At 45.7% G+C, this 26,125-nt stretch overlaps 1 protein-coding gene across 3 annotated transcripts; it reads right to left on the bottom strand.

The window, feature by feature from the left end:
• Positions 1-24,857, bottom strand: pora (P450 (cytochrome) oxidoreductase a). 3 transcript variants are annotated; one of them, XM_035434908.1, is made up of 16 exons: positions 24,714-24,857; positions 17,575-17,761; positions 10,202-10,250; positions 9,761-9,889; positions 9,176-9,325; positions 7,840-7,964; positions 6,588-6,677; positions 5,926-6,024; positions 4,785-4,901; positions 4,104-4,222; positions 3,498-3,679; positions 2,948-3,097; positions 2,128-2,395; positions 1,401-1,546; positions 950-1,035; positions 1-179 (listed from the first exon to the last, which is right to left on the bottom strand). In XM_035434908.1, the coding sequence occupies exons 2-16, from the start codon at positions 17,745-17,747 to the stop codon at positions 35-37; spliced, it is 2,028 nt and encodes a 675-aa protein (XP_035290799.1). In that variant the 5' UTR covers positions 17,748-17,761; positions 24,714-24,857; the 3' UTR covers positions 1-34. The 3 variants fall into 3 exon arrangements, with proteins under 3 accessions (XP_035290799.1, XP_035290800.1, XP_035290801.1); XM_035434909.1 differs by lacking the exon at positions 24,714-24,857 and adding an exon at positions 21,700-21,853; XM_035434910.1 differs by lacking the exons at positions 17,575-17,761; positions 24,714-24,857 and adding an exon at positions 13,642-13,927.
• Positions 24,858-26,125: the final 1,268 nt, after the last annotated feature.

Below are 26,125 nucleotides of genomic sequence, written 5' to 3' on the forward strand. Positions count from 1 at the left end.
GGGGGGGGGGTGGGGGGGGGGGGCTTTAGGGTCTTTAGCTCCACACGTCCTGCGAGTATCGGCCCTTGGTCATCAGCTTCTTGATGTAGTCGACGGCCTGGGTGCGCGTCAGCCCGCCCACCTCCTCGCCGATCTCGTAGAACACGGTCTGGACGTCGCGCGCCATGTTGCGGGCGTCCCTGGAAACGGAACCACAAGGCGGGGGGGGGGGGGGGGTCGTGAGGTCATGAGACGGATCGCCCCCTCACCCAGAGGGTAAAGTCTGCATTCGCTAAACTCGACGGATCACAAGATCAAAGCATTTCTGGCTTTTGGAGCTGGTGTTTGTGCTTTCTGATGTGACTAAAAGCTTCCAGCCAAGGATATTTAGATGCAATCATTTCAGATGCTCAATGATGGAGACCAGATGAGAAACCACTTCATCCCCAGTCATTTTAACTGACGTATGGAGCTGGTCAATTACTAAAAGGGGCCAATGGTCCACATCCTCAAGACCAACGTATGAGCAGAAAAAATGCTAAAAGCCAGGGCAGCCCAACCCTGTTCTGGGAGGTCTACTGTCCTGTTGGTTTTCACTCCAACCCTAACCAAGCACATCTCATTCAACAGCTAGAGATCTCATTGAGCTACTAATTAGTAGAGTCCGTTGTGGCAAATTAGGGTTGAAATGAAAACCTACAGGATGGAAGATCTTCAGCCAGGAACAAGCTTGGACAGCCCTGCTGTAGACCAAATTTCATTGGGTCTCTATCAATGGACATTAGCAAGAACAAAGTGTTTTGAGCTGGGTGGTTAACCGCTGCAAGGCAGTGTCCAAATCGTCGCTCAACGGAAATGTGCTGTGCCTGACTGCAGATTATTTTTTTTTGGGATTAACCACTGGTATGACATTCCATTTTGAGTGTGTCACCCGTGTAGCACACCAACAGCAGTTTCCGCCCATGCTTACCCGCAGACGTAGATGTGCGCATTTTCAGAGTGAATCAGCTTCCACAAATGCTCCTTGTTCTTCTTGAGGAGATGCTGCACGTAGACCTAAGGAATTCAAACAAGCGAAAATTAACAAAGAGTTCCAAAAAGAACAAAGGGGGGAGGGGGGAGGGGGGGGGGGGGTCGCTTCACGCTTGTGAAATCGACTGCGATCAAATCGGCACACCTACTGAGGAGGGTGACTGATGTGGATGCAGGTTTGGACTGTTATTATTTGTTTTGTCTTCAAATTCTTCATTATCTACCAAATGGCTACTTCACAGTGGCCAGATGTCCACACGTTCACCAATTAAGAGCCTACTGATTCACATCAGTCTTTAATTTAATATGTTCATTTTTTAACCTCCTCTTATGAATTTAAGGCTAATTCACGGAGTGAAGCAGGAGTGTGCTGGGTCTGGGCGCTGCACCTTGTGCTCCTGGTCTCGGGAGAAGGCCACGTTGAGCTGGGTGAGGACCCCGGCCTTCTCAAACTCCTCCAGCTCCTCCTGGTACAGGAAGTCCTCGCTCTTGTAACGGCAGCCGTAGTACAGCACCGTCTCGCCCACTTCCTTGCCTGCAAACCCAGACGACGACATGCGCCGTGGTCAAGAGCGTGCGGCTGCACCCCCAGAAACGTGTTGAGCAAGTTCAGCATGTTCATGTGGCGTAAATCCAAATGGCTGGCCCCTATTCAGCCCAGCCACAATGCACTTTGTCCTGATCTCTTGCTTAACCAATTTTAGCAGTTCACTTTTTTTTTTCTCTTTTTTTCTTTTTTTAGCAGTGTAGCCGGATTAAATAGGTCTTAGTCTTCACATGTAAACGCGGTCTCATGTAATACAGTAAGCAGAGAGAAGAATGAACCCTTTGAAGAGTAGGTTTTTGGAATGTTCTTCCAGAATTGCAAGCCAGTGTTCTAGAACTCCGCTGCTTTTAATTGCCAGTAGTGATCACATCAATATTTTGTGATCTTACACCCTTAAAGGGTTGATATGTTGGAAAACAGTATGTGCGAAGCAGGGCTTATATTTAAGTTGTGAAAAACTCACCCAAATACATAAAACTTTACAATATACAAAACACTGAAATGCAGCATGAGTGGAGAGAGACCTTGGCGAAGAACATGAACATTGAAGATCTCGGCACCATGGTTACCTTGCTCCTTGAGCCAGCTTCGCTCCTGGATGAAGCCCATGAAGGGGGCGATGCCCGTGCCGGGCCCGATCATGATGACGGGGTTGCTGGCCTTGAAGGGCAGGCGGAACTGGGACTTGCGGACGTACATGGGCACCGTGGACTTGTGCCCGTTGTCGGTCACCACTTTGTTCTTCAGCCAGTTGGTGGCCACGCCCCTGTTGATGCGTCCGGTCTTGGTCTCGTACTCCACCACCACGGCGCAGATGTGGATGGTGTTGGGGTGCACCTGCCAATAGGCGAGCGTTTTAGGGACACTCACAGACACAGGACGTTACGGGAACTGACTAAAAGCTTTTAAAAAATCATTTCACACAGTCCCTGATCTAATGGATTCCGCCTCACCCCGGGCGGCAACACACCAAGATTGAAATGGTCATAAATGTATATGACGTGATAATTATAAATGATAATATCTGGAAAGAAATTGACCATAAAAAAGAAGATGGTGCCAGATGAAGTCTCATAGAATCAAATGTGTTCAATGAACAATGTGTCCCTACCACAGAGGCCAGATGAGTAACCATTGTGCCCCCAAGCCAACATTTAGACACACATACGCAGCTGGTCAGTTACTAAAAGGGGCCAAAGGTTAACATCCTCATGGGCACCGACCTCTTGAGCAGTGTGTCTGTCTTACGTCATGGGCTCTGTTGGTCCATGAACGCGAGTGCTTGCGAGCCGGGTGAGGGCATGCGCGTGGGTGCGGGTATGTATGTGCTCGTGTGTGAGCGTGCGCGCGTGTTGGGGGCATTGGGATTTCGGGGGGGGGGGCTCTCACCTTGGATGAGGAGGCGATGGAGTAGTATCGGGCCTGCAGCCGGGGCATGAGCTCACACAAGTGGTCGATGGGAGGCCGCAGAGACTGCATGTCCTCCAGAATGGCCAGGATGTTCCTTCGAGAGTCCAGCACCCAGCTGTGGTAAAGTGCCTAGGGACACCAGCAGGACCGTTATACACAGCGTGAATTAGCCATTTCCATAATGGGGGGGGGGGGGGGGGGGGCTTCGCTGCCTGGTTCAGAGGACAGGATCATTGATGAGGAAGCTAGTGTGCTTTAATATCATGAACATTTTTTTTTTTTTGCATGGACACCGACGTGTTTGTTTTTCATTAGAATTCTCATTCTGTGGGAAATACAGCTCACTTGTGACATGGTTGGAGGAAAAAAAAAACACATTGGTTCCCATTCAACACAGAATACTACTCAATTTACATAATGTTTTAGTTCCTGTGGACAGAAAATCCAGCAAGGTCGTTGCCAGGAGTACTAGCACTAGGTCCCTGCTGTACGCAGTGGAAAGGTCAGAGGTCAGAGGTCAGGGACTCACCTTGCCCTCGGGGGAGGAGGAAGCCATCTTGCGCATGGTCTCCTGTTCTTTGGGGTCGGTGGCATACTGGGCCAGCTCGTACAGCACGTTGGTGCGAGGCGGGTTGGTGATGTCCAGGTAGTGCGTCAAGGCCGTGCGATAGGTGGTGGGGCACGGGAACGGGTGCTTCTTATTGGACTCCTCTGAAGGGGGGGGGGGTGGGTGGGGGAGAAATAAATGTCATACATAAATCACATCAAGCCAACAGAGCTGTATTTCCCACCTCTGACGTCAATAAATGGTTCAGCCCAACCTTACCACGTACTACTGACATTGAAGGCCTTGAATGACCTAGCTTTCTGCTGCATGTTGGAGATCCTAATCGCTTACATAACCTAAAGCAATCGTAGCGCTATCAACTTTAGCTGCACTCTCCCCACTCTCTGTGGAAAGCTTCACTTCACGGCTTTGGAGTGATTTACCAATGATCATAGAGAGAGTGAAATAACTGCTGGGTTTTCGAACACAAGACTTGAGACTCCAAAGAACTCGAAACAAACTTTTTGCAGGACGCAGCACGCGCGTAAGCCGTTGCTCAACGAGCCAGACGCATTCCCGGTGACGTACCATCAAGGTTGTTGAGGGAGATTGCGGTGTCAAGGTCCACGCCCAGGAGCTCTCCGATCTTGTTCACGATCGAGGCGTCGTTTATCGGGTAGACGGCCACGTGGTCCCCGGAGTCGTACCTGCAAAAGCCCCGGAAGCCGTTAAAGGGACAACCTGGTTTCCGTTTCGGGGCGCGGACGGCCGCCTCTCGTCAGGCGGAAGGCGGAACGTTTGCGTTGGAATGCAGAGAAAGCACACGCTGCCTCTCTGCGCTAATCCGCTCAGCTGCCTGAGGTGCAAGAGGCTCGAGCCATTCAAGACTTTCTGTGCAGAATGAAACCCAATCCCTTCAAACTGCAACGTTGCACAGTCAACCCAGGCTTGCCTCTTGCAAAGCATTATCCAAAACCGTAAAACTAGTGCACTTCCTAGTTCATAAAATAGCACTTTTACTATACACTTCAGTTGATTCTTTTTCACTAGGGAAATAGTGTGTGTGTGTTTGTAATAGCACTACTATTTTATAAAATTACATTTTGGGTTGCTGGCAATTTCTGCAAGTACATGTTCATCTGTTGCACGTTGGAGTCAAACTGTCTATACTGTAAGGACTATCCCTGTAGGTCCGCCTGGCTGAGAATGTCTCCTCGGTGGATGGAAGTGTGTTGACCGGGCTTTGAGGTGCTCGCTGGTCATAGGTACCTGATCTTGGAGCTGGAGATGTCCAGCTCGACGTGCATAAGGTGCCGGCTCCCACCCTTGTTCAGCTTGCGGTTGTCCGAGACTAGGGCAAGGAAGGGGTTCTTTGAATCGAACGGCCTAAAGGAACAAGGCAGAGGACACGAGTTAAACCAACTGTCACAAGATCAATTACGATAACCCCCCCCCAATCATCAAACGGCTGAACTGAAGTCTGGAGAGCACAGAGGTAGCATTTTGAGATCTCATTTCAACATACTGTACTGCAAAACTGAATGAGCAGGAAGAGCCCGCCGCTAGGTAATTATACAGTTCTACAATGCATCCATGGCAACGGCCAGACATCTGCAGACTCAAGAAATGGGACTGTGTGGACACCTGCATGCAGATTCATTCATAAAACGCTGGATGGTAAAACGACCCCTTTGTTCCTCCACAGTTCAAAAACCTCAACCCCTTCCTGTCCTTTTCAACCAGGCACAATCCAGACTGTTTGTACTAGCAGGAAAGCACAGCGTGTTCTGACGAGTGTCCCAATTAATGCCTGGTACTGTACTACAAAGCATACACTCGCATTTTAAAAAAAACAAAGGAGAAGGCTGAGTGTTCCTTTACCTTGGCAATACCGGTAACCAGAACAAGGATCTACAATTTAATAAGAACACACTCTTCCTATAAAAACAGGAACGGACAGCTCTACATAGACCAAACTGTCGTTCATCCTTGAATAACAACCACCAGCACGGCTTAAGGGACAAGCCCCATGAAAGAGGATTCGCTCTTCTTTCAAACCATGAAGAGCAGCATCAATGTCAAGAACAGAGAGCAGTGTGTAAAGTCAACATCTGGACAGCCCTGACACAGTTCTAGGGAAGGTCAGTTCAATCAACTAGAGATAAGAATGAGGACAGCTTTCACATCAATAAATTGCTCAAGGTCAACAGAAATGCCAAGAGCATTTTCCTCCCTTTGGCACTGTAGGCAATGCAAGATGCACCCTGCACACAGTACCTTGCATAATAACAGGATCACACAGTCAGAGCCAAAATGGCTGACTGAACTCGCATGACCCTTAGCGGAAACCTCGCTAGGCCCGTGTGGACACGGACACGGGCTGTTAAAATGGCGGCGAGGTTGAACTCACGGTTTCTGGGTCTCGAAGCTCTTCAGACGGCCGAGTTCCCCCGTGTAAACCTTGTTCATGTTGATGTCGGTGTGAAGCACGAGCTCGTATTGACGGATGCTGGAAGAGAAAGATAAGAGTCTCATTCTGCACGGCTAGCAGTTTTAACACACATCAAACAACGTCCGCCTGTACTTCAACGTATATTCAACAGAGGGACACATGAAAAGCCAGGTTGGACACCATGGAAGGCAGCACCAAGCTGGAACACATCGGAAGCAAGTCGGTTCTTGAAACAAACATTAGGGAATGTTGGCTTTTTCATAACCACAGTCACACAATATAGCGACATTTTTGGCATCTCATGCTATTATTTTCAGGTCTTGATTAAATACGCAACTATTTTAAACTATTGTAAAATTTGAAAAAAAAAAAAAGAGTTATCAACTAATTTGTTTCTCACCAAAACGAGCACGGTAGCACTTGACAGTGAATGAATGCATACATTCTGAATACCATGCATACACGAATACTGAAGGACTGCATTAGGAATACTTGGGCCAGACAGACTAATGCAGCAGACGTAAGGTGCGGAGGTTTAATTGGCGTCCAAGGGGCTGAAGTATCTAAGACGATGACGTGACCGCTAGTCGGGTGGCGGACGGGAGAAGCACGCCGCGTACCTGGACTCCTCTCCTGTGGCCTCCACTCCGAAATGCTCACACACCGCGGGCCAGAACTGCTCCCGCCACGAGACAAAGTCCTCCTCCAGGCTGGGGAGAGGACACAGACACAGACACAGACACAGACACAGACACAGACACAGACACAGACACAGACACAGACACAGACACAGACACAGACACAGACACACAGACACAGACACACAGACACAGACACAGAAAGACAACAGCAGTTACATTCACAGATCCCAACTCAGAGTTGAAAAATATGGTTCAACTTGAATATTCAAGATGTAGGTCATAGGGATAATGTACAACCCCAGCGTTAGGGTGTACGTTAGGGTGACTTCAACTGCAATTCAGTCAATTCAAGAAATGAAATGAAATCTGTTAATGGAAAAATGTTCATAATGTGCAATTGTGGTATTTTTCTAAGAATTAACTCCACTTCAGTTCATTATACGAGTGAACTGAACTGACATGGAACTGAGCCAGACAGGAGCTACCAGTGGAGCTGGTCCATGTCGTTTCCAGGGTCAGAGCTTTGGGTCAAGGTCATTTTTTTATTAATTGCAGGTACGCTCCTGCATGCAAACACATCAACCGTTTCTGAGCGGTCTACGTTTGTACTGCACTTCACCCCTTATCTTGATATGCAACCGCTTTGGAGACAAACTGAAACCACAGGAACATAATGCATTGTGTGGTTAACAGGTACACACACACGCTAAGGGCCTTTTTTACGAAGGCCGTTAGCATGTGCAATACACTTTAGTGCTCGCAAAACTAATAACACAACCAATGATTGGTGCAAAACCAATACCACGACCAATCATTGGTCAAGTTATTGGTTTTGCATGTGCTAAAGGTCTTAGTAAATCAGAACATTAGTGCCTGATAGGGTTAATGCCAGCTAGACTCAAACGCATATTTGAAATAATTGGATTTAGATTCCAGTAAAAGTTTAAAACAGTCCAGCCGATCCCTGATAATTTTACATACATTTGGAACCAGAATGTTTAACCACTTGGAAAAATACTTTTTGTCCAAACACTGGCGACCATAGATGCTTCTACGAACACTCGTTTCATTGATAAATGCTTATGTTACATTAAATTGAATCTAAAAAATATAATTAAATATTATTAAATGTACAGTATGTATTCTGCAAGAACGCTCCTGTTATAGCAGCTTTAGTAAAACATTTTCTATGTCCCATAAATCCCTGCATCCCCTCAGGTCCAACACTCACTTGCCGTCATCGTCCCCCATGCCCAGGTCGAAGATCCTGCTGGCCCCCAGCTCGGCCAGCCTCTTGTCCACGTATTTCCCCATGGCGTTGTAGTGTTCGTACGTCTTATTCCCCAAAGCAAACACCTACAGGAGGGTTAGGGTCAGATTTAAAACATTAATATTCCTGCTGAGTTCAAAGGAAGAATTGGCTCCACTTTCCTCATGTAAAAAACACATGTGGTGTTCACCAGCATAAGTAATGCACTTGTTCTTGCCAGCAAAACAAAGCCGTTTTGGCGGGGGTGGGGGAAAAACAAAAAAAAACAAAACAAAAAAAAAAACCACACAAACAAGCCAAGTACCCGAACAAATCGCTTCCATCCATAACCAAAATCGGCTGTGCGTGTTTCAGCAGGACAAAGAGAGCTGGCTGCAGCTCCCCATACGGGGCCGTAGGGGGCGCTCACATTTACGCAGCAGCGACAGCTCCATGATAACCGCCAGAGACGAGCCTGGCGATCAGCGCCTTCGGTAAGAAGGTGTGAACGAGCGAGGGCCATTCCCACCTCTTCAGCGGAGGAGACGGCAGTGGGCGCGCCCTCAGGGGAAAGGACGGACCTCTTAAAAGAGGCCCGGCACGCCTCGGCATAAACGGTAAACAGGGAAAACCCTCAGGGAAGCAGGCTGGTTGGAAACGGACGCACGTACATTTTAATGATCGTGCTCAGGAGTGATACGGAAGGATACAAACTGAGCAGAGCCCTAGGGAGCCCTGCAGGGAGACCAGCTAAACCGTTAGGGCCTCACGCCGTCATGAGGCCCTGTGCCATGGACAACCGCACAACGTGAAACCCCTGCCGTTACCCACAATTCCTGCGTCTGAATAACCGTCCCTCCCCGCCACCCGACTGAGCGTGGGCTCGGCCAAGTCTGGGAGAAGTTTCCGCGACGCCGCTCGCACGGCACGGATAAAAACTGCAGCTGAGCTCCGATGACAGCGTCTGGGGCGAGTCTGCGGCGCTCTGGAACAGGCGAACCCCCCGAGCCACGCTCAGCTGGACCAGATGTTTCCACTCGAGGAGCGACGAGTCAAAGCAGCGCTCGATCGGTCCAGGGTCCGTCTCCGCCCGCCCTCTTCTCCAATCAGGACGCTCGGAGAACACGCTGGCGCCGGACGCGATTGGGGACATTCGCCGGCTCCGCCCCCCCACCCCCCTCTTACAGCCATGACCGCAGATGCCTCGTCCTCAGGTCTTGTGAGGTTTTTGAAGCACGTTTATTTTCCTTTCCCCGATTTGTGAATGGGCGGGGGGGATGGGGGGGGGGGGGGGGATGAAAGGGGGTTCGGTACTTACGGTGTAATTGACACCCTCCAGCTCGGCGTCCGTCTCCTGCAGCCAATCGTAGAAGTCCTGGGCGTTGTCGGTGGGGTCGCCCTCGCCGTAGGTGGCCACGCAAAAGACCGCCAAGGAGTTGTCGATCTCCGACAGGCGCGAGAGTTCAGACTGAGGAGGCGGGGGGGGAAAAACAGTCAGCGAACAGCCAGTCCACGACGGAACCATCTTGAATCACTTAAGTGTGTGTTATGGCCTCACAGTAACTGCTGAGAAGTTACCCAGGAACACAGGAGCTGCTGAATGTTTCCATTGAGGAAGTGTGCTTTAAACTACGTTTTGTGCTTATTTATAGTTGGTAAGTCAGACAGTGCTGAAATCTACAGGTAGCAAGAACTTTAAAAACGGACAATCCACCTCAGTTTTAATGTTCGACACTCGATGAAAACAATCGCCACCCAATATAAAAATCCACACAATGTCCCAGCATAGCCGCTATTAACCACCTTGAGAGAGAGAGAGGCACGCGAAACACAGCTGTCCGTCTGCTGAAAAACGCTCAGCTGGGAAATCCAAAATGGTGGCCAAAGAGGGCCGGGCGGTTACCATGTCGTACTCCTCGGGGTCCGCCGACATGCCCCTCATCCCGTAGCGCTGGGCGTCTTTGGCCAGCCGGTTCGAGAACTCCTCCGCCGTGCCCGTTTGGGAGCCGTAGAACACCACGATGTTTCTGTTCTGGAGAGGAAGACGCCGGGGGGCTCGGTTTACCAACCGCTTCAAACGGGAACAAAACTTCGTTTTTTTTTTTTTTGTTTTTTTTTTGTACCCTTTACTGAATGCATCAAAGGAGAACACACAAGTCGGTTTAAACTGGATTTTAAACTGTCTCCTTGCTTTAGTTGTACACAGGAAATGGCAGATGCAAATGCTAATGTAATCAGCTGCCCACAAACTCAAGAATGTAAAAAAAAAAAAAAAAACGGAGCTTTGAAAAGAGTAAACTTATGCTTTGTGAGAAGTAAACAAACTACGGAATAGAACACTCACCGTTTTCTTCATTTTTTCGATGAAACTCGTTTCTCGAACAGTGGGAGCTCTGTAAAAAAAAAAAAGGAATTAAGTTAATGCGGAGGTGATCTGATTAAATGGATCTCTGAACAAAGCAAAATATTAAAAAACTATTTAAAAAATAATAAAATCAACCACTGCCCAGTATGTCACACATCAAAAGTTGATTTCATTGGCCCACACAGCCACGGAAGCAGTTGTGGACTTGCAAAGTACAAGAACCTTATCTTCAGAGAACAGGCCATCCTGTGGCTATAGACATTCAAATGCTGTGCCTTTGAGGACAAAGCCACACGAACATAATGTTGGTGGCATTTAAGAACAGAGGAAGAAAGATTTATGGAGTTGTATATTTGTAAATGTTTTTCCACAGCGTTGCACAAGTTCTCCCATAAATGAAGACCAGAGCAAAACAAATTTGATTACTCATTTCCAACCGATGTTGTGGAATTTGAGAGCAGGGCATACGCTAGGAACTCGCAGATTATCTCTCAGATACAGTGTTCTAAAAAGCCAAAAGACCTACAAACTTCATGTTCCCCCGGTGACAACACCGTCTGTCAGCACAGAAGGCATTCTAGCCTACTCATTTTTTTTGTTGTTGTTTTTTTGTTTCCGTTTCAGTACAAATTGTCCTCTTGACAGATGCCACGACCTCCATGAGATCTGCATAAAACCAACATTCAAAACGTTGGGCGCTGTCAAGTAATAGCATAATCATATTTATGGCAGAATCTGATCTTATTTGTTACGGCACAAACGCAGCTGATCAAGCCTAAATAAAATTTTAAAAAAGAAAGAAAAAAAGTTAATATAAAAAAAAATTCAGTGACCTATGACTTGTCATTCAATAGCCAGAGCTTGTTTCCATGGATACCATATTTTGATCTGCGGTTTTTGTCGAGGCCAGAAGAGAAGGCCAAGCACAGTATTACAGCAGGCCCTGAGAGAGAGAAATGTGAACCGGCCTGTGAGCACAGGCCTCCACACACAGGCCACACAAGGCCAGAGCAAGTATAGCGATACTCATTCTGAACCTCTATATACACAATTAAAGCATTTTTAATTGTTACTAAAAAGGCCCATTCTTCTACACATACTGGACAATGTGTCAATTTATTCCCTTGCAAAAAAAAGAATAATGATAAAAATAAGGATCAGAAATTCTCATTAAAATAATGGGATAAATTATTACTAAATTAAATGTTTAATTTTCGAACCAGTACGCACAGAGATATTCTGTAGGGAAACTATATGGCAAACAGTCCGTTTTCTTCCACAGTCAAGTTTGGGATTTAAGTTCCCCAATGCTGCACTGCACATGGAAGTCACAGATGGAAATTTCTGGCAACAAATGTGGATTAAATACATCAATGTTGGAAGCAACAAAAATGCCACCTTTCTTCTAGCTGTGGTGAGCACGACCATCAGTAAACAGTTCTGTTATTATTACTGACCAATGAGAATTCTGGGTTTGATGGGCAATTCACAGATGAATCTCTCGCTCATCCTTTCAAGTGAAAGGAGTCTCAAGCGTGTGACAGAGAAGGAACATGTCACCGTGACATCACAGCTATGAAAGAACCGAGAAATCCGTTGCAATTGTGCGAAACTTCAGCCGTGTCAGTGCGACCCAATGCAGCACCAACCGAAAAGCTCCTTCATTTCAAGCATCCTCCTTTCAACCAATTTACTCCAGTCAATGTACCTCTGACACAAGCACAATTCAGTGAATGGGGTAATACAACCGCACCGTTCGTTGAATGGCTCGAAAATAAACCACCTTCACAATGCTTGTGCAAATTTGCCAGTAAAAAAAAAAAACGAAGAGAAAAAGGGGGACTTTTGTGGCAATACAAAGGTTGGTAGAAACTTCCAGAGAGTCTCCTGTAGCTGCTGCCAAATGCTCCCATCCAGCAGTGGCAGTTTTTTGGTTGGATTTTTCCAACCGTTAACGTGGTCAGTTTGAACATTCATTATCATTATCACATATTCATTACCTCATACATTTCAAATTGGACATCGTTGGAAAAGGTTGAATATTTTTAGAAGGTTTCGTCTGTGTTGTGCGCACACACACAGTCAAATTTAAATATTACAGCTATCATTCTATCACTTCAGAAAGAAAAGCTATGAAATATCCATTTCAGAAGCAAAACTGTAAACAATACATCAATCATTGTATCAAAAGGAAATGAGAACAGCATCTATGGTTTTCTGGACAAATTTTGAATGTCCCATTTTCTCCCTGACAGCTAGCACCAGAAAAAAAATGCGGAACATTGAAACAATTTAAATTAGCTTTAACATCCAACCCACGGCACCGTTTAGGCAAGTTAAATGACTTTCTAAACTGTACTACAGGACACCATGTGCTTTACACACACTGAAATATTTTCAGAATGGGGCAAGACAAGGAGAACGGGTTGTCAGCTAGACAGCCACAAAAAAGCACATGCAAAACAATTTTGGGTCTGAAAATATGTCAACAAAGACAATTAATGTAAACTCTTGTGTAGTACTGTACGAGGCCAAAATGTTTTAAATTGTCCTCGTCTGGCCTTTGAAATGAAAAACGACTTCAAAAGATGTAGAATTCAGAACATATCTGCTGTGCTGGATATTTTAGTCAAATCTTGTACACGACTTTGCTTCAAATCCATTTAACACCAAAAGAAAAAAAAAAAAAAAAAAAAAATCACCAGTCAAAAGATATTCCTAAAAAATGAATATAAAAAATGGTTCCAGTTTCTCTTATATGCATAAATACCATCAATAAATTCTACAAACTTTCCACTAACCAAAAATATGTAAAGGGAAAAAAAAATAAATACGTGGAGAGTTACAGTTTGAGGATTTTCAGTTCGAAAACGTACCAAAAAAGTACCAATTTCAAGAAGCCTAAAAATGACCCCTTTACGGTAAATATTTACCCATGTGACTAAATTAAATTGCACATGATCGGCACCAGGCTGATAACTGAACCTGGGCTAATAATTACAAAAATACAACAGAGTAAATGGAAAAAAAAATACACAGCTAATCACAAACGTGGGCTGAACGCATAGAATCACATGGTAGGAGGGAGCATGTGGATTTGTATTCGCTACACACAGCGCGGACCAATCGGCTACAAACGCTCAGACACATTAACACCTTGCGCTCCAGCCCCACTGCTTGACAGGTCTCTGCTAAAATTATTTAAAAATCAGCTAATAGTCAAACTGTAGAGACGAATTACGACAACCCCTAATTGTACTTGGTGAACGACAGCCAATGTCCAGATCATGATAGTAAACAGACAGACACACACACACACACAATACTACATCTTGACGGTAAACTAGTGCTTCGTTTGAGAGCTGGTTCCAGCAATCTACCCAACTGTTCCGCGGTCACCACGGCGATCGCGCACTAACCTGTCGACGGTTGCCGGGCCCTCCTTGGGCGCAGAGTACACGCAGCCCATGGCCGGCGGCGGTGTTAGCGTCCGGCGCCCGGCCGGCAAGCCAGACTACTTGTGTGATCCACAGTGAGGAGGGGGGGTGGGGGAGAGACCAAGCACCAGCAGAAGGGCCGTCTCTCCCTCTCAAACGCGGCGACAGCACGCAGAAAAATCCTAATATCTGCCAGGTCCCTAGTGCTCCATAGCCAGAATTTCAGTCCGGTACTGCAACCCCCCCACTACCCGGCCAACCACATATGCCACCGCCCTGCCCCCTCCACCCACCCTAGGAATCAAAACAGAAAAACACAGCTGCCCATCACTGTCCTCCAGCCTCTAACAGGCTCTGTTCGCTGTCCTCCAGCCCCTATCAGGCTCCTGTTCACAGTCTTCCAGCCACTAGCAGGCAACTGTTCACAGTCTTCCAGCCACTAGTGGGGTCCTGTTCACCGTCTTTCTGCTGCTAGTAGGCTACTGTTTGCAGTCTTCCAACGCCTAGCAGGTTACTGTTCAGTCTTCCAGCCACTAGCAGGCTACTGTTCACAGTCTTCCAGCCACTAGCAGGCTCCTGTTCACAGTGTTTCAGTCGCTAGTAGACTCCTGTTCACCATCCTCCAGCCCGTAGTGGGCTCTGTTAGCCGTTCTCCAGCCCCTATCCGGCTCCTGTTTGCCGTCTTCCAGCCAGTAGCAGGCTCCTTTCTGCAGTCCTGCAGCCAGCAGCAGGCTCGTGTACGTTGTCCTGCAGCCCCTAGCAGGCTCCAGTTCACCCTCTTCCAGCCCCTAGTGGGCTCTGTTAGCTGTCCTCCAGCCCCTATCAGGCTCCTGCTCACAGTCCTCCAGCCGCTAGCAGGCTACTGCTCGCGGTCGTGCTGCTTGGTTAGCTGCCTCTTGTGCTGTCCCAACTGCTCGAGAGCATTTCTAACATCTGGCAACAGCAGAGGAAGCGGAGGGAAGAGAAGCAAGGCTTGGTAATGACGTTTCCCAAGAATCCCTGCAGCAGGCACACACACACACAGACACACACACACACACACACACTCCCCCCCTTTGCCATTCTGCCCTCAACTCTTTGGGGATGAAAAAAAAAAAACAACAAAGTATTGACCGCAACTCAGTTACCGTGGGAACATTGGTTTATCATCATAACCGCATTGTTTTCCTGCCTGTTTTTTTTTTTTCCTTCCCCTTTTAAAGGGAAGTTGAGCCAGGCGAGTGAGGCGCATTCGAAAGCCCCCCCCCCCCCCCCCCCCACCGCCCCTTCAGCTGAGAAAGGGTATCGCTATGGAAACCAAATCCATCATAAAAGGTTCCCGTTTGTGACACAGCTAGCCTCCTTTCAGCGTCACTCCGAGGGAAATTAGACATGGCTTCCGCAGAACGCAAAAAAAGAGAGCGAGGCTCCTCTCTTGCTCCTCTGTGTACGAGCGCACTCGAGACAGAAAGCGCTCGCTCTCCTCTCCTCTTTCACGCACACACCAGAGGAATGCTAAAATGTGCCAGGGACACGGGAGCACGGGGCTCGGCGAGGCTCAGGCAGGCTGGATACGCTCCTCCGGCTTCCAGCTCCGCAGAGCGCTGGCTTAAGGAAGCCCCGGTCAGTCTGAAGGTAGTTATCCTTTCCTGCCAAGCGCACAATCTCTTCCTGGAATTTTTCTGCAGCTTCACTTGCAGGCCATTTCCTCCTGTCTGTTTCTTTTTTTTTTTGTGTGTATTTTTGTAGACTTAGCAGTTTTTTAAAATTTTTTTTTTTTTTGCATACAGACAGGAGACCTGGATCTCACAGTAAGAAAAGGAGGAGGAAAAAAAAAAATAGTCTGGCCATTAATCAAGGGTCCAATTCCTCGAAACACTGTTTCCATTCAGGAAGGAATAAAGGGGGTGGGGCGTCTGTGGTTTTGAGCTTTCCGACAATTAAAATGCATTTAAAGGCCCATTGCTTGTAAGGGAGGGGGCGGTGAGGGGGGGGGGGGTGTGGGGGTGGGCGAGGGGGGGTTGCGTTTCTCCTCGGTTATGTTGCGTGCCACCCCCAAGGTAAGATGGCTGACAGACAAATGCGGGATGATCCGAATGAACACGAACAATGACCTCATCGCGCGCGGCACGCGTGAGAACGGCGCCCTGCGGAAACAGAGGTCACGCAATCAGCGCCTCCGTGACCGTCACCACGGCAACTCCCGCGCAGCTCAAAAATAAACGTGTAAATAAACAAATAGGCTCCATCAACAGCAAATGGCTAGAAAATATAAAATGTTAGAAAATATGCAATGATTCCCCCCTCCCCCCCTGCCCCATTCAAACAGATGCAAGTTCATGATTGTGAACAAATGTTTCTTTTTTTGTCACACCACTTCACCACAATGTCAACAGTGTAACATACATTATTCTCATGCATGTTACAGAAAGAGACTAGAACATTGTATACTGGATTATTATGATGGACACACATCACCTTAGAACAACTATAAGTATCTGGTTAACAGTCTGTGCCACATAACTTCTCAACCGATACGAATCTCCACATGCAGCCGGGGGTTCGAATCCCCAACGCGGCACTTTCTGTACTAGGATCTCATGCTCAACTGCTTCACCTCCTTCTGCATAACGTGAAAAGTCGATGGACCGTTCTCCTTAACCGTTCAAAGCGTAAGGCCGCAAATATGTGATTAGAATGCTCTTCACTGAACATTCTAATGCTGATGTAACAATAGTATAAAGCAACTGAGTTCTAGAACACTGACTTAGAATTCTGAAAGAAACATTCCAAAAAAAAAAAAAACCCCTATTCAAAGGGTTCAGAAAGAACATGCAGAACATCCGAGGGCTGGCTGTGGAGACACAGCGGACAACCTCAGAGCAGTGTCCGCAAGAACCCCCGCTTTTCCCTCCCCGGCCTCTGCTCCACAGGTGACCACCTTTTTTCACACGAGTCAAACAGCGTCCCGTCCCCGTTCCTTTCCAAAGCAAACAGAGCTCAAACAGCCCGAGCGCCGCTCGCCCCCTCAAACCCGCATTACGTGAGATCAGCTCATCGAAATGCGGGAGCCGCTGCCCAGACAAACCGCCGCGGTCTCGACAATGCACGCGGAGCGCTGCCAACTCCCGCTCCGAACCGTGACACAGTTCATAAAAATTCACCATCGCGCCTTCTTTGTCAGTAAATAGCCGTGCGGTGCTTCCACCGCCTATATGCTCCTCTAAACTTCCCGGCTTTTGTGGCAAAAGGCAGGAAATGACACGTACATTTCTTTAAGCCACTCATTTGTTCCACACTGAAAATTAACACGATCGGTCCTTAAGGAAACAATGTGAATCATGCACGCAAAACCATAGAAATGTCCTCCCCTCTGGGCCACTATGGTATCCATTTAAAATGATTCAGACGTACACAAACACAAGACTATGCTATGATATGCTGTTAAGGACACATCCACTGCTAATGAGATGCTTATTATTATAACAACTAAACACAACCTTAAAAAATACAGCCAAAAATGTTTTGGTATAATATCTGGTGCCAAAGTTTCCAGCCTTCATATGCACAGAGTATGGTCTGCATATTTAATATAAATGCAACTTTGCTCAAAAACACTGGCAGACTGTGTGCTTCTTAGTTGATTAAAAATTGTATTTATTTTTTGTCCAAGCCTAGACTGAAGCATTACATAATAAAACTTTTTTTTTTTTTAAACTCCATGATGTCCAAATGTCCATTTGGTACAACAGTGAGGTCATATCAAAAATCAAATCATAAATAGTACAATAAACCTCAATACCATCACACTACAGCATTTCATCGTCAGACAGGCGTAATATTCTCTTGACTGGCGCGTGCGTTGAGTGACAGGCCGGTGTCGCCATGGCGCCTTGGCCGAGCGCGACGGGAGGAGCCTTGGCTCGCTGTACTCACACGCTGGCCAGCTTCTTGAACTCCGGGATCTCCTCCTTCTTCTGGCGGGACAGGAACCAGTAGACGAGCAGGCCGACGATGAAGGTGAAGAGGACGATGTCCAGCGGGGTGAAGAGGGCCTCTTCGGCGGCCCCGGGTTCGGGGGACTGGCTCTCCACCTCGGAATCTGCCATCGTGTCGCTCGGCCCTGTCCCAAAAAAAAAATTATAAACATGCCGACCGGTCACAGGAAGCGCACGCAATCATTTCACAGCTTTTTTAAAAAACTGCCTGTTTTTGGAGTTTTTTTTCCCCCGCCCCCCTCCCTGGTTTTTCCCCCATTTACTTCTGGGACAATGTCCATTTTGAAGTGCTGCGTGTCAACCCAGCGTGAACGGCGCTATACTTAAAAAGGAGGTGACCGGCCACTGCGCTTGATCAAGACAGTGTTAAAGCTCCCATGAGCGTTGCTGCTTTAATGTGGGGTACACTTTAACTATACCTGCACAATAATCAGACAGCCTTCTGTGGGGATCACTGGTGAAACTTATGTCCCAAAAAAAAAAAAAAAAATTCTTTCATTACATTATATTTATTTAGCAGAGCTTTCATCCAAAGCGACGACCAAAGGTGCATCTTTCCATGCTTAATTCAAAACTATAAACCGGAAGGACATATACGTGTTTTATAATGAACTTGTACATTTGGAATACTTTCAAAAAAAGCAGTAACCATTCACTTGAGGACTCATCTAATCTGCAGTGCAGTGGGCAACTTCACCAAAAACATCAGCTTGATGAGACCTCCGCAGCTTTTAAAGGATCGGTCATTCTAACTCCGACCTTCTTTCACATCTCCAGTCAAGTCAACAAACCACCGGTCCTTAAACCACGTGGATGGGTCACTTCGTGCCCTGTGCCTGCACTCGGCTAATCCAGTTCAGATCCTACTCAGCGGTGTTCCCGCCTGAACAGCTGCCATCCGAATGTCCTTTATCTGAACCGTGACACGGTGCTTTTTGTTCCCGAAACGTTCCAGCAAGGGATTTTGCCCCTTCGGTTCCACACACAGACTAACAGAGCAGGACATCGCACGTTCAAGATTTAAGCCAAGGACCGGGCAGCCATTCTTCCTGAGCTATCGGCAGCAGCAAGAAGTCCAAATATTTTATGGTACTGGATGTTCGGTCTGACTAACTGCTGGCCTTACACTTGATGACATTTTAAAGTGATTTCTCAGTCAGGGTAATTGTAGTAAAGTTTTCCCAGTCTAACCTCAGTCAGTCCGCCACGACACACGATTAGTGTGAGATTGTATTAAAGACGTCTCAGGCGGAGTTTGTGTCTTTTTCTCGTCTTGACCGTTCCGACAAAATCAAACAATGTTCAATATTATCGTAAGACTTTAGTCCTTGCTCAAAAGTTTTGTGAAGGTCAACAATGTGATTTATAAGCCTACACTACCAACAGCCAATAGGTGGGCTGTCTTTGACATCACACCACAGAGGAAGGGTTAAGATAAAAAAAATTTTTAAATCTCCAAAAGAATCCTGTTTCTGAGTCTTATGTGCAAAACTGCACAATTCCCAGTCTTAGCAGAATCTTAGGCTGTGTGTACTCAAGACTAAAAACCCACAACTGTTGCAACATTAGTTCAACTTTAGTTCATCTAGTGTATGGGAGGCATAAGTGAGATCACTGAGAGGGTATTTTTCCCTCAAATTTTACAGTGCAGTGTAGGCTTTTTTATAGTGCTAGCATTCAGCTTAGCACTGCGCTAGGGAACAGGCTTCCCCAGACAACAGGTGCAGGCCACCTGGACCAGCGTCAGCAAAGTCTAGCCGTTGAAGGACGACTTGCACTCCAGCCAGAAAAAAAAAAAAAGTCTGAACCCTGCTACGAAAGATCAGCCTGCTTTGCTGGTAATTAAAACAATCCAGTCTATAGAGAATTTTTTATTTTTTTTATTTTTTTTAAATAAAGACTGGGATGCTTTTAGTTGGGAGTACAGCCAACATTGTTTTTTGCATGATTCAACAGTACAAATGTGTTCACTTCCTTAATGCCAACTGAGTGCTGAACTGTTCTACCTGCAGTTAAATTTACACGGTTGATTTGTTTTGGCAGATCTTTATAGAATTTAAATTATCTTTGCCGCTGTGTTCACACATCATTGACGATCAAACACCATTTTAAGATTTTTTTCCCAAGAATTATAAGTAACAGGAACCCCCTTGAATTAAAGGAACATTTATACCATCAATATTTGTTTTTTTTGTTAGAACTACAGTAGTCTTAAGTGTGGGTTGAATTCTAGAATTATTCACAATTAAATTTTACACGAAACCTCACAGTTATACCCTTAAGTAAGCACAGTGTTTGTTTGAAAATTGTCCGCGGTCTACGGGAGCGTTTTTGAATTTTTCTGGCACCTGTAGAGATATTTGATACGCATTTCACACACGCACGTGAGCCAGGCCCGGTCGTCTTACAGGGCCAGACTGTTACCGGAGAGGGGGACGGTTTCGCATGACAAAGGCCAAGAGCTTCGGGTTCAATTGTGAAGACAAATGACTGTATTGAGCTGCGTGTCAGCGATTCAATGTGCTCCATTTCCAAAGCTTTCATTGACTGAAACCACAAGCCATGCACGTCTGGCAAATGTGTTCAATTAAAACAGTTTTCATTCATTAACAGAATTACTTTTTTTAATCGCTCCGATGGACTCAATTCGCACAAAGTTGCTGAGCAAAACTGCCAAATTAATTAGGATGCAGTTCCCCATCTGAACAGAAGGGGGCAAACAGAAGACTGATTCAGCCTCCACTTCTAATGCTAAGAGAGCTTACAGTTTTCGCAGGTGCCTTTTTAGGGAGTCAGAGAGATGTTGCAGGCTCCACACATTAAATTCACACAAATATATGCATTTTTATAACAGCTTAACGGCATGATATTCAGCACATTATCTCTCCTATTTTTGCTGTGAATGGAGCACAGCAGCAATTAGCTGAAGTGTACTGTAGGCACGTGTCTCCATGAATTCAGGAGGGCTCAGACTAGCATGCATGTTCCCAGAGTGCCTGAAGTCAGCTGCTCCCCCCCCCCCCCCCCCAGAGTCACAGAACAGCTGGACTGAACTACATACACAGCTGGAGCAGACAGACAGCAGAGCACTGTGTGATTGGGCAGGAATGACTGCACCCTCCCACTTTGACTCCCCGGCAATGCTGCGGCCAATGAGGAACGGCCCACAGAGTCTCCTAGCTACAGTAACACGGATACAGTCAGGAATCAGTTCTGGAACATGGAGGTACCTGCCTCCAGTGGGAATGACAGCTGAATTTAAAGCACCCACAGGTCACGGCCAAAAGGATCACTAATCAATACAGCACTACAGTACTCACGATAAGAACAACATATATATTTATTCCGGATCATTTTTTGATGGTGATGTACAGCAAGCACAGCTGTGCCACAGACTGTATGGCTATGCACAGAGGAACAAAAACTAAATTTAAATTCTGCACATAAGCTGTCATCATTAAGTACTGTACAGACTTGGTGCTCAATTGACGGTTGAATCAAATAACATGGACCTGTGATGTGAAAAGGGAAAATTAGATTGCTATGGATTATCAGCGCTATACAGCTACATCACTAGCGGCTGAATTCACTGGACAACGTCTGACAGAGCAGTCAGAGTTTGCTGTAAACCACTGGACTCAGTCTTGCTCTCACTTCGCTTAAAACAGAAAGAACTTTTTGAAAATGTACTTCCGCGATGCTCTCCAAACGGGAATTACTGAAATTTCACAGGAAGAGAGGGGAAAAAATGCCAAGCAAGCGTATAAATAGTATTCCACAGCATTAAAAAAAAATGACTTCAGTGAGACACGCGCAGACTTTGATACCAGATTGCTGGCCTTCAATTTTTTGATTTTTGAAAACAGGCGAGCAAAGTCAAACTTGACTTCTAATCAGCGTGAGGTGTCAAAACGGTTTCACCTCATTACCCCCCAGTGATTGATTTGGGTAACAAATTGAGTTTTGCGCGTTTCATGTCTTCTATAAATGCAAAAGGCCCATACTGACAATGCGGCAAATACTCAGTGAAAAACGGGAACGTGAAGTACAAAATTCAACTCACCAGTGATGCGGAGGGCCGGTTTAATCCCTTCTAGGCAAGCCCTGGGTTCTGACTGCAGCTTTTTAAGGTACTGCTGTCCTCTAGCCGAGTCATTTTACACGCAACGCGGCAGAATCAGATAAAGTCAGGAAGTCCTCAGACTCGGTAGTTGCAAAATACTGATGACCACGAGTTTGCACCAGGGCGTGCATGATCGAAACTGCAGAGTCACTGTGGTCAACTTCAAATGGGGAAGAAAAAAAAAAAAATAAATAAATAAATAAATTTCACTGGCAGCACGTTGACAAACCATTAGTCAACAAAAATCTACGCAGAACGAATCAATGCCAGAACACACACTTAACTGATAAAAAGAGAAGTACAAGCAGAACTGTAAACCCTGTTAGTCACCTACATGAAACAGTATCTTAGCAATTTACACAGTTGTTTGCGGCTTTTTGCAAAAGGGTAACTGAGCAAAGCAACACAGAGGACCATTTTGCTGGGTCATGCTTTAGGTTTTCCACAACCATGAAAACATCTGCAGTTAGCAAAGGACCTGGCAGTCCTCCAGATAAAAGTAAACTCTAAACTCGGTTTGAGCTCAGTTTGGGCTGGAGCATGGCAGAATGACGCCCTTGGGGGGGGGGGGGGGGATTTGTCCTCCAGCTCCTCAGACATTCTCCAGCACAACGGCCCTCAGGGTCATTCGGGGTCCTATCCTAGGATAGGACAGGAGAGCAAACTTGGCCTGGCCAATAACCGCAACGTCTACTCTGCACACATGCTAATCTGCCGAGGTGTTCAAACACGAGCCTTGCAGGCGGCGCTGAAGCTCAGAGGGACCGAACTCCCAGAGTTCCCCGGGGCGGACACACCTCCGAGCCCAGGTAACAGTGTTTTTCTCCCCACCAGCTTCCCTCAGGACTATAACAAGCAGTTTACCCCAACAGCAACCACACACACACCGCCAAGTCAGAAAGGAAAAATAAAACCCACTAAGCTCAAAAGGAAAGGCAGCGGTTCTTTAATTTACAGCACTGCGATAAAATGACATCAAATTGCGTGACTGCGTGACATCGACATATCAAGGAAACTTCTCATACGCAAGGCGCATCTGCACTGGAACAATTTGAGCAATTATTTCCCCCTTAATTAGTAGACCAAATTACAGGAATAACTAAAATTACACCACAGTACAGAGCAACACTCTCCTACACTAGTTCCCCTAGTTCAGGGGTCTTCAGCCCAGTTCTCTCAAGAAGAACAGTCATAGCCCCCCTATGTACGCATGTAGACCAGCATTTAATCAAAATATGCCCTTACATGTGACGTTGGAAGTATAGAACAGTAGCTTTGGTTAAAAGCATCTGCTATACCAAATCTGATTAAAACTTAATTTCTATACCACATTTCATAGAGAAAGTTGCAATAAATGACTAAATTGTGTGTGAGAAAAAATATATAAACATATCAGGGGTATCAATATTATTTAGATCCCTGGCATTGGTTGTACTGTGGTCATTGGTCATACTTCCTTTGGTTTCTGCGCCTTTTTTTCCTGCCAAGTTATTACATTCCCATCTTTTTCCAGTATTCGTTGAATTAATTATAATGTCAGAGGTGCCCTTTATTGCACTCCGGACCGGTAGATTTCATTCAAAGTCGCCATGAACAAGAGGAATGGCAGTGACAAGTTGAGAGCAGTCAGAAATTAGGAGACGATACAGCTGAAACGAAAAATGATACGAAAGCTTATTTTAGGCAGCCCATAGGAAACGCGCAACTTCCCTTCACAGTAATTCACGCGCACCCCAGTTGCGCTTGGTAAGCAAATGTGTTGCTCAGAACAGGCACGTTCGAAATGTGGACCTATGACGAAAGCAGAGTTTTTATTGCTGTACATTTAGCACGCTAGCAACGGCAAGCGGACGCTTAGCTCGTTGATCACTATCGCTGACAGAAATTAAGCGCTAGATACACTGCGAACAGTTGCTTTTTCATCTGTCGTGTTGTTCTCTGGGTCTACTCTAATTGTCATTTTGTTAATTCCCGTTTTTCTAAAGTATTCTTCAGCAATATGATTTTACTGTAAAGAAAAGGTGCAGTACTCCACACATTTCAAAACTACAATGTAGCCTATATATAATGCAGCTTGACATAATTTTAGTGCAACTTCAACCCAAACTGATCGTGTCCATCTATGATAAGCATCTCAAACAATCAAAAACAATTTGACTATGTAACATGGCGATTTATGAATTTCACGACACCTCTAAGACCTGAACTCAAGATTGGGAAAAAATTTGGAAGTTAAAGGTTAAGGGAGTTGATAGTCTACGCCACGTGTTCTTATCGTCTGTTAATGATTGTCTAATTGTCGATCGAACCGAATAATGTTTGAAGTACACATTCTTTTAACAATTTGGTAAATTTTATAATAGCTGAAATCAAAATAACCGATTACATAATCACATTCTAAATTCCCATCTCACCAAACGAACCGTGATTCAAATGTTTTTTGTGGCACTGGAGCAAGATCAAATGAAAATAAAATGTAATTTAATTATCCTGCTTCATTTTCAGTGACTTGAATTAACTAGTAGGCACACTATCAATCGAGATCATGTATCTAACCAACATCTGAACAGGATCACTAATCACAGCAATGTCCGGGTCGGAAAATACAATGGCAGGCTAGCAACAATATGAATGGAAGCTTTACAAACGGCTAAATATCAACGGTAAAGAGCAGGTTGCAAGACAGCTGGTTAATCAACTAACTCGTTAACTAAACAATGCCAGTAAAACATTGGAAAAATAGCTATGGCTAGGCAGTTGACTAAGAGTAGCAGCTACTTGTTCAACTTCACGTATAGGCAGTTGTGTAACTGCACAATTGACAATGGTTATTTACAGCTTTAACACGCGACGAGGATAACTTTAAAATGTTATTATTATTCTAAATTACAATCCCAAAGAAACAGTGGAAATTGATATGGCCATACAAATTGGACCAAAGAAAATAGACTCACCTGGGCTACGGGATTCCTTTTTCTCTTCCAGAATTCGTGCACAGTGCGGAAACTTGTAGGCACCTAGTTACGTCACTAGCATGCGCAGGACTCAGGCTTTTTTTTTTAACTAGACGGACAACTCTGAATATATCATGTGACTTGGAAAGAACATTGCGGGACATTGCATCACTTCTTCTTCTGTGGGAATTGTTGTCACATTTGTACCAGTTTTAAAGGTGCAAACCGCCACCTACCGTAGCGGAGTGTGCAGCGTCACATCAGTAAACCCTGTGTCTTAAATCCTATCAGTCAACCCTATGTTATTTAGAAAATAAAAAAGTTCCCTCCTAACGTCCCTTATCCCTCCCCTCCCCCGTGGCCAATATCCCTCCCAGATCCCATCCCCGTCCAACCTCTCTTACCCTATTACGCAATCTTTCCCTCTCTACCTCAAACCTGGTGCAGTGCAATAAAACATGTTCAACATTTTCTTTAACTCCACAAATTTCACAGACATGACTGTCCCTTTTCTCCAACATAAACATTGTGCCATTTAAACCCGTGTGATACAACCTTAGTCTTGACATAATAATTTCTCCCTTCCTGCTCTTCTCTTTGTAGTACTTTATTGTGACTGACCTTTGAATATTGAAATACCTTCTTCTCTTCCTATCTTCCTCCCACTTTTTCTGCCACATCTCCAATCCCTTCCTCTTAACCATGGCTTTCCCTTCCCCTCTGCCAAATGATATTGGTAAAGTTAGCCCAAGATGTAAGGCCCTTTTAGCCAGTTTACTGGCACAGTCATTTCCCTCCACTCCCTCATGTGCTGGAACCCAGCAAAACTGTACATCTATCCCTGTTCTGTGAAGTCTCCACAAAATTAGAAACGTTTCTACTACCAGGTCCTCCCTTAGACGATTCTGTTGACTGTAAGCTTGTTAGTGCCGCTGCTGAATCAGAACACACCACCACCCTATCTGGTCTGACCTCCTCCACCCACTGTAAACCAATAATGATTGCCAATATTTCCGCTGTATACACGGACAACTTGTCGGACAGTCTTTTGGAAATAGCAACTTGGAAATCAGGTACACAAATCCCAATCCCCACACGATCGTCTTTATCCTTGGACCCATCCGTATAAATACTGAGATAATTATAATACAACACAGATGTGAATAATGCACTAATAATAATTATAATAATAATAATAATGATAATGATAATAATAATAATGTGAAATAATGTATTGCCAAAACTGTACCCCACCCCACCCCCCACCAGATGTCTGGTATTTAGACCTTTGCCTAGTGCAAATCCCTTAGTCCTTGCTGGAAGTGTGTTTGTACAATAGAAAGATGCAGGCAAAAGGACTTCTTCACCTGTGCTTTTCAACCATAAACCTTTAATACTAACAGGCACTTAGC

This window comes from Anguilla anguilla, chromosome 9, assembly GCF_013347855.1.
Source record: "Anguilla anguilla isolate fAngAng1 chromosome 9, fAngAng1.pri, whole genome shotgun sequence".
Taxonomy (NCBI): Eukaryota; Metazoa; Chordata; class Actinopteri; order Anguilliformes; family Anguillidae; genus Anguilla; species Anguilla anguilla.

Coding starts and splice junctions, on each gene's coding strand:
- pora (XM_035434908.1), bottom strand. CDS start 17,747: ATGGCAGATTCCGAGGTGGAGAGCCAGTCCCCCGAACCCGGGGCCGCC. Junction 10,251..17,574: donor TTCAAGAAGCTGGCCAGCGT/GTGAGTACAGCG, acceptor TTTTTTTTACAG/AGCTCCCACTGTTCGAGAAA. Junction 1,036..1,400: donor CCCGAGACCAGGAGCACAAG/GTGCAGCGCCCA, acceptor TGAATTCCTTAG/GTCTACGTGCAGCATCTCCT.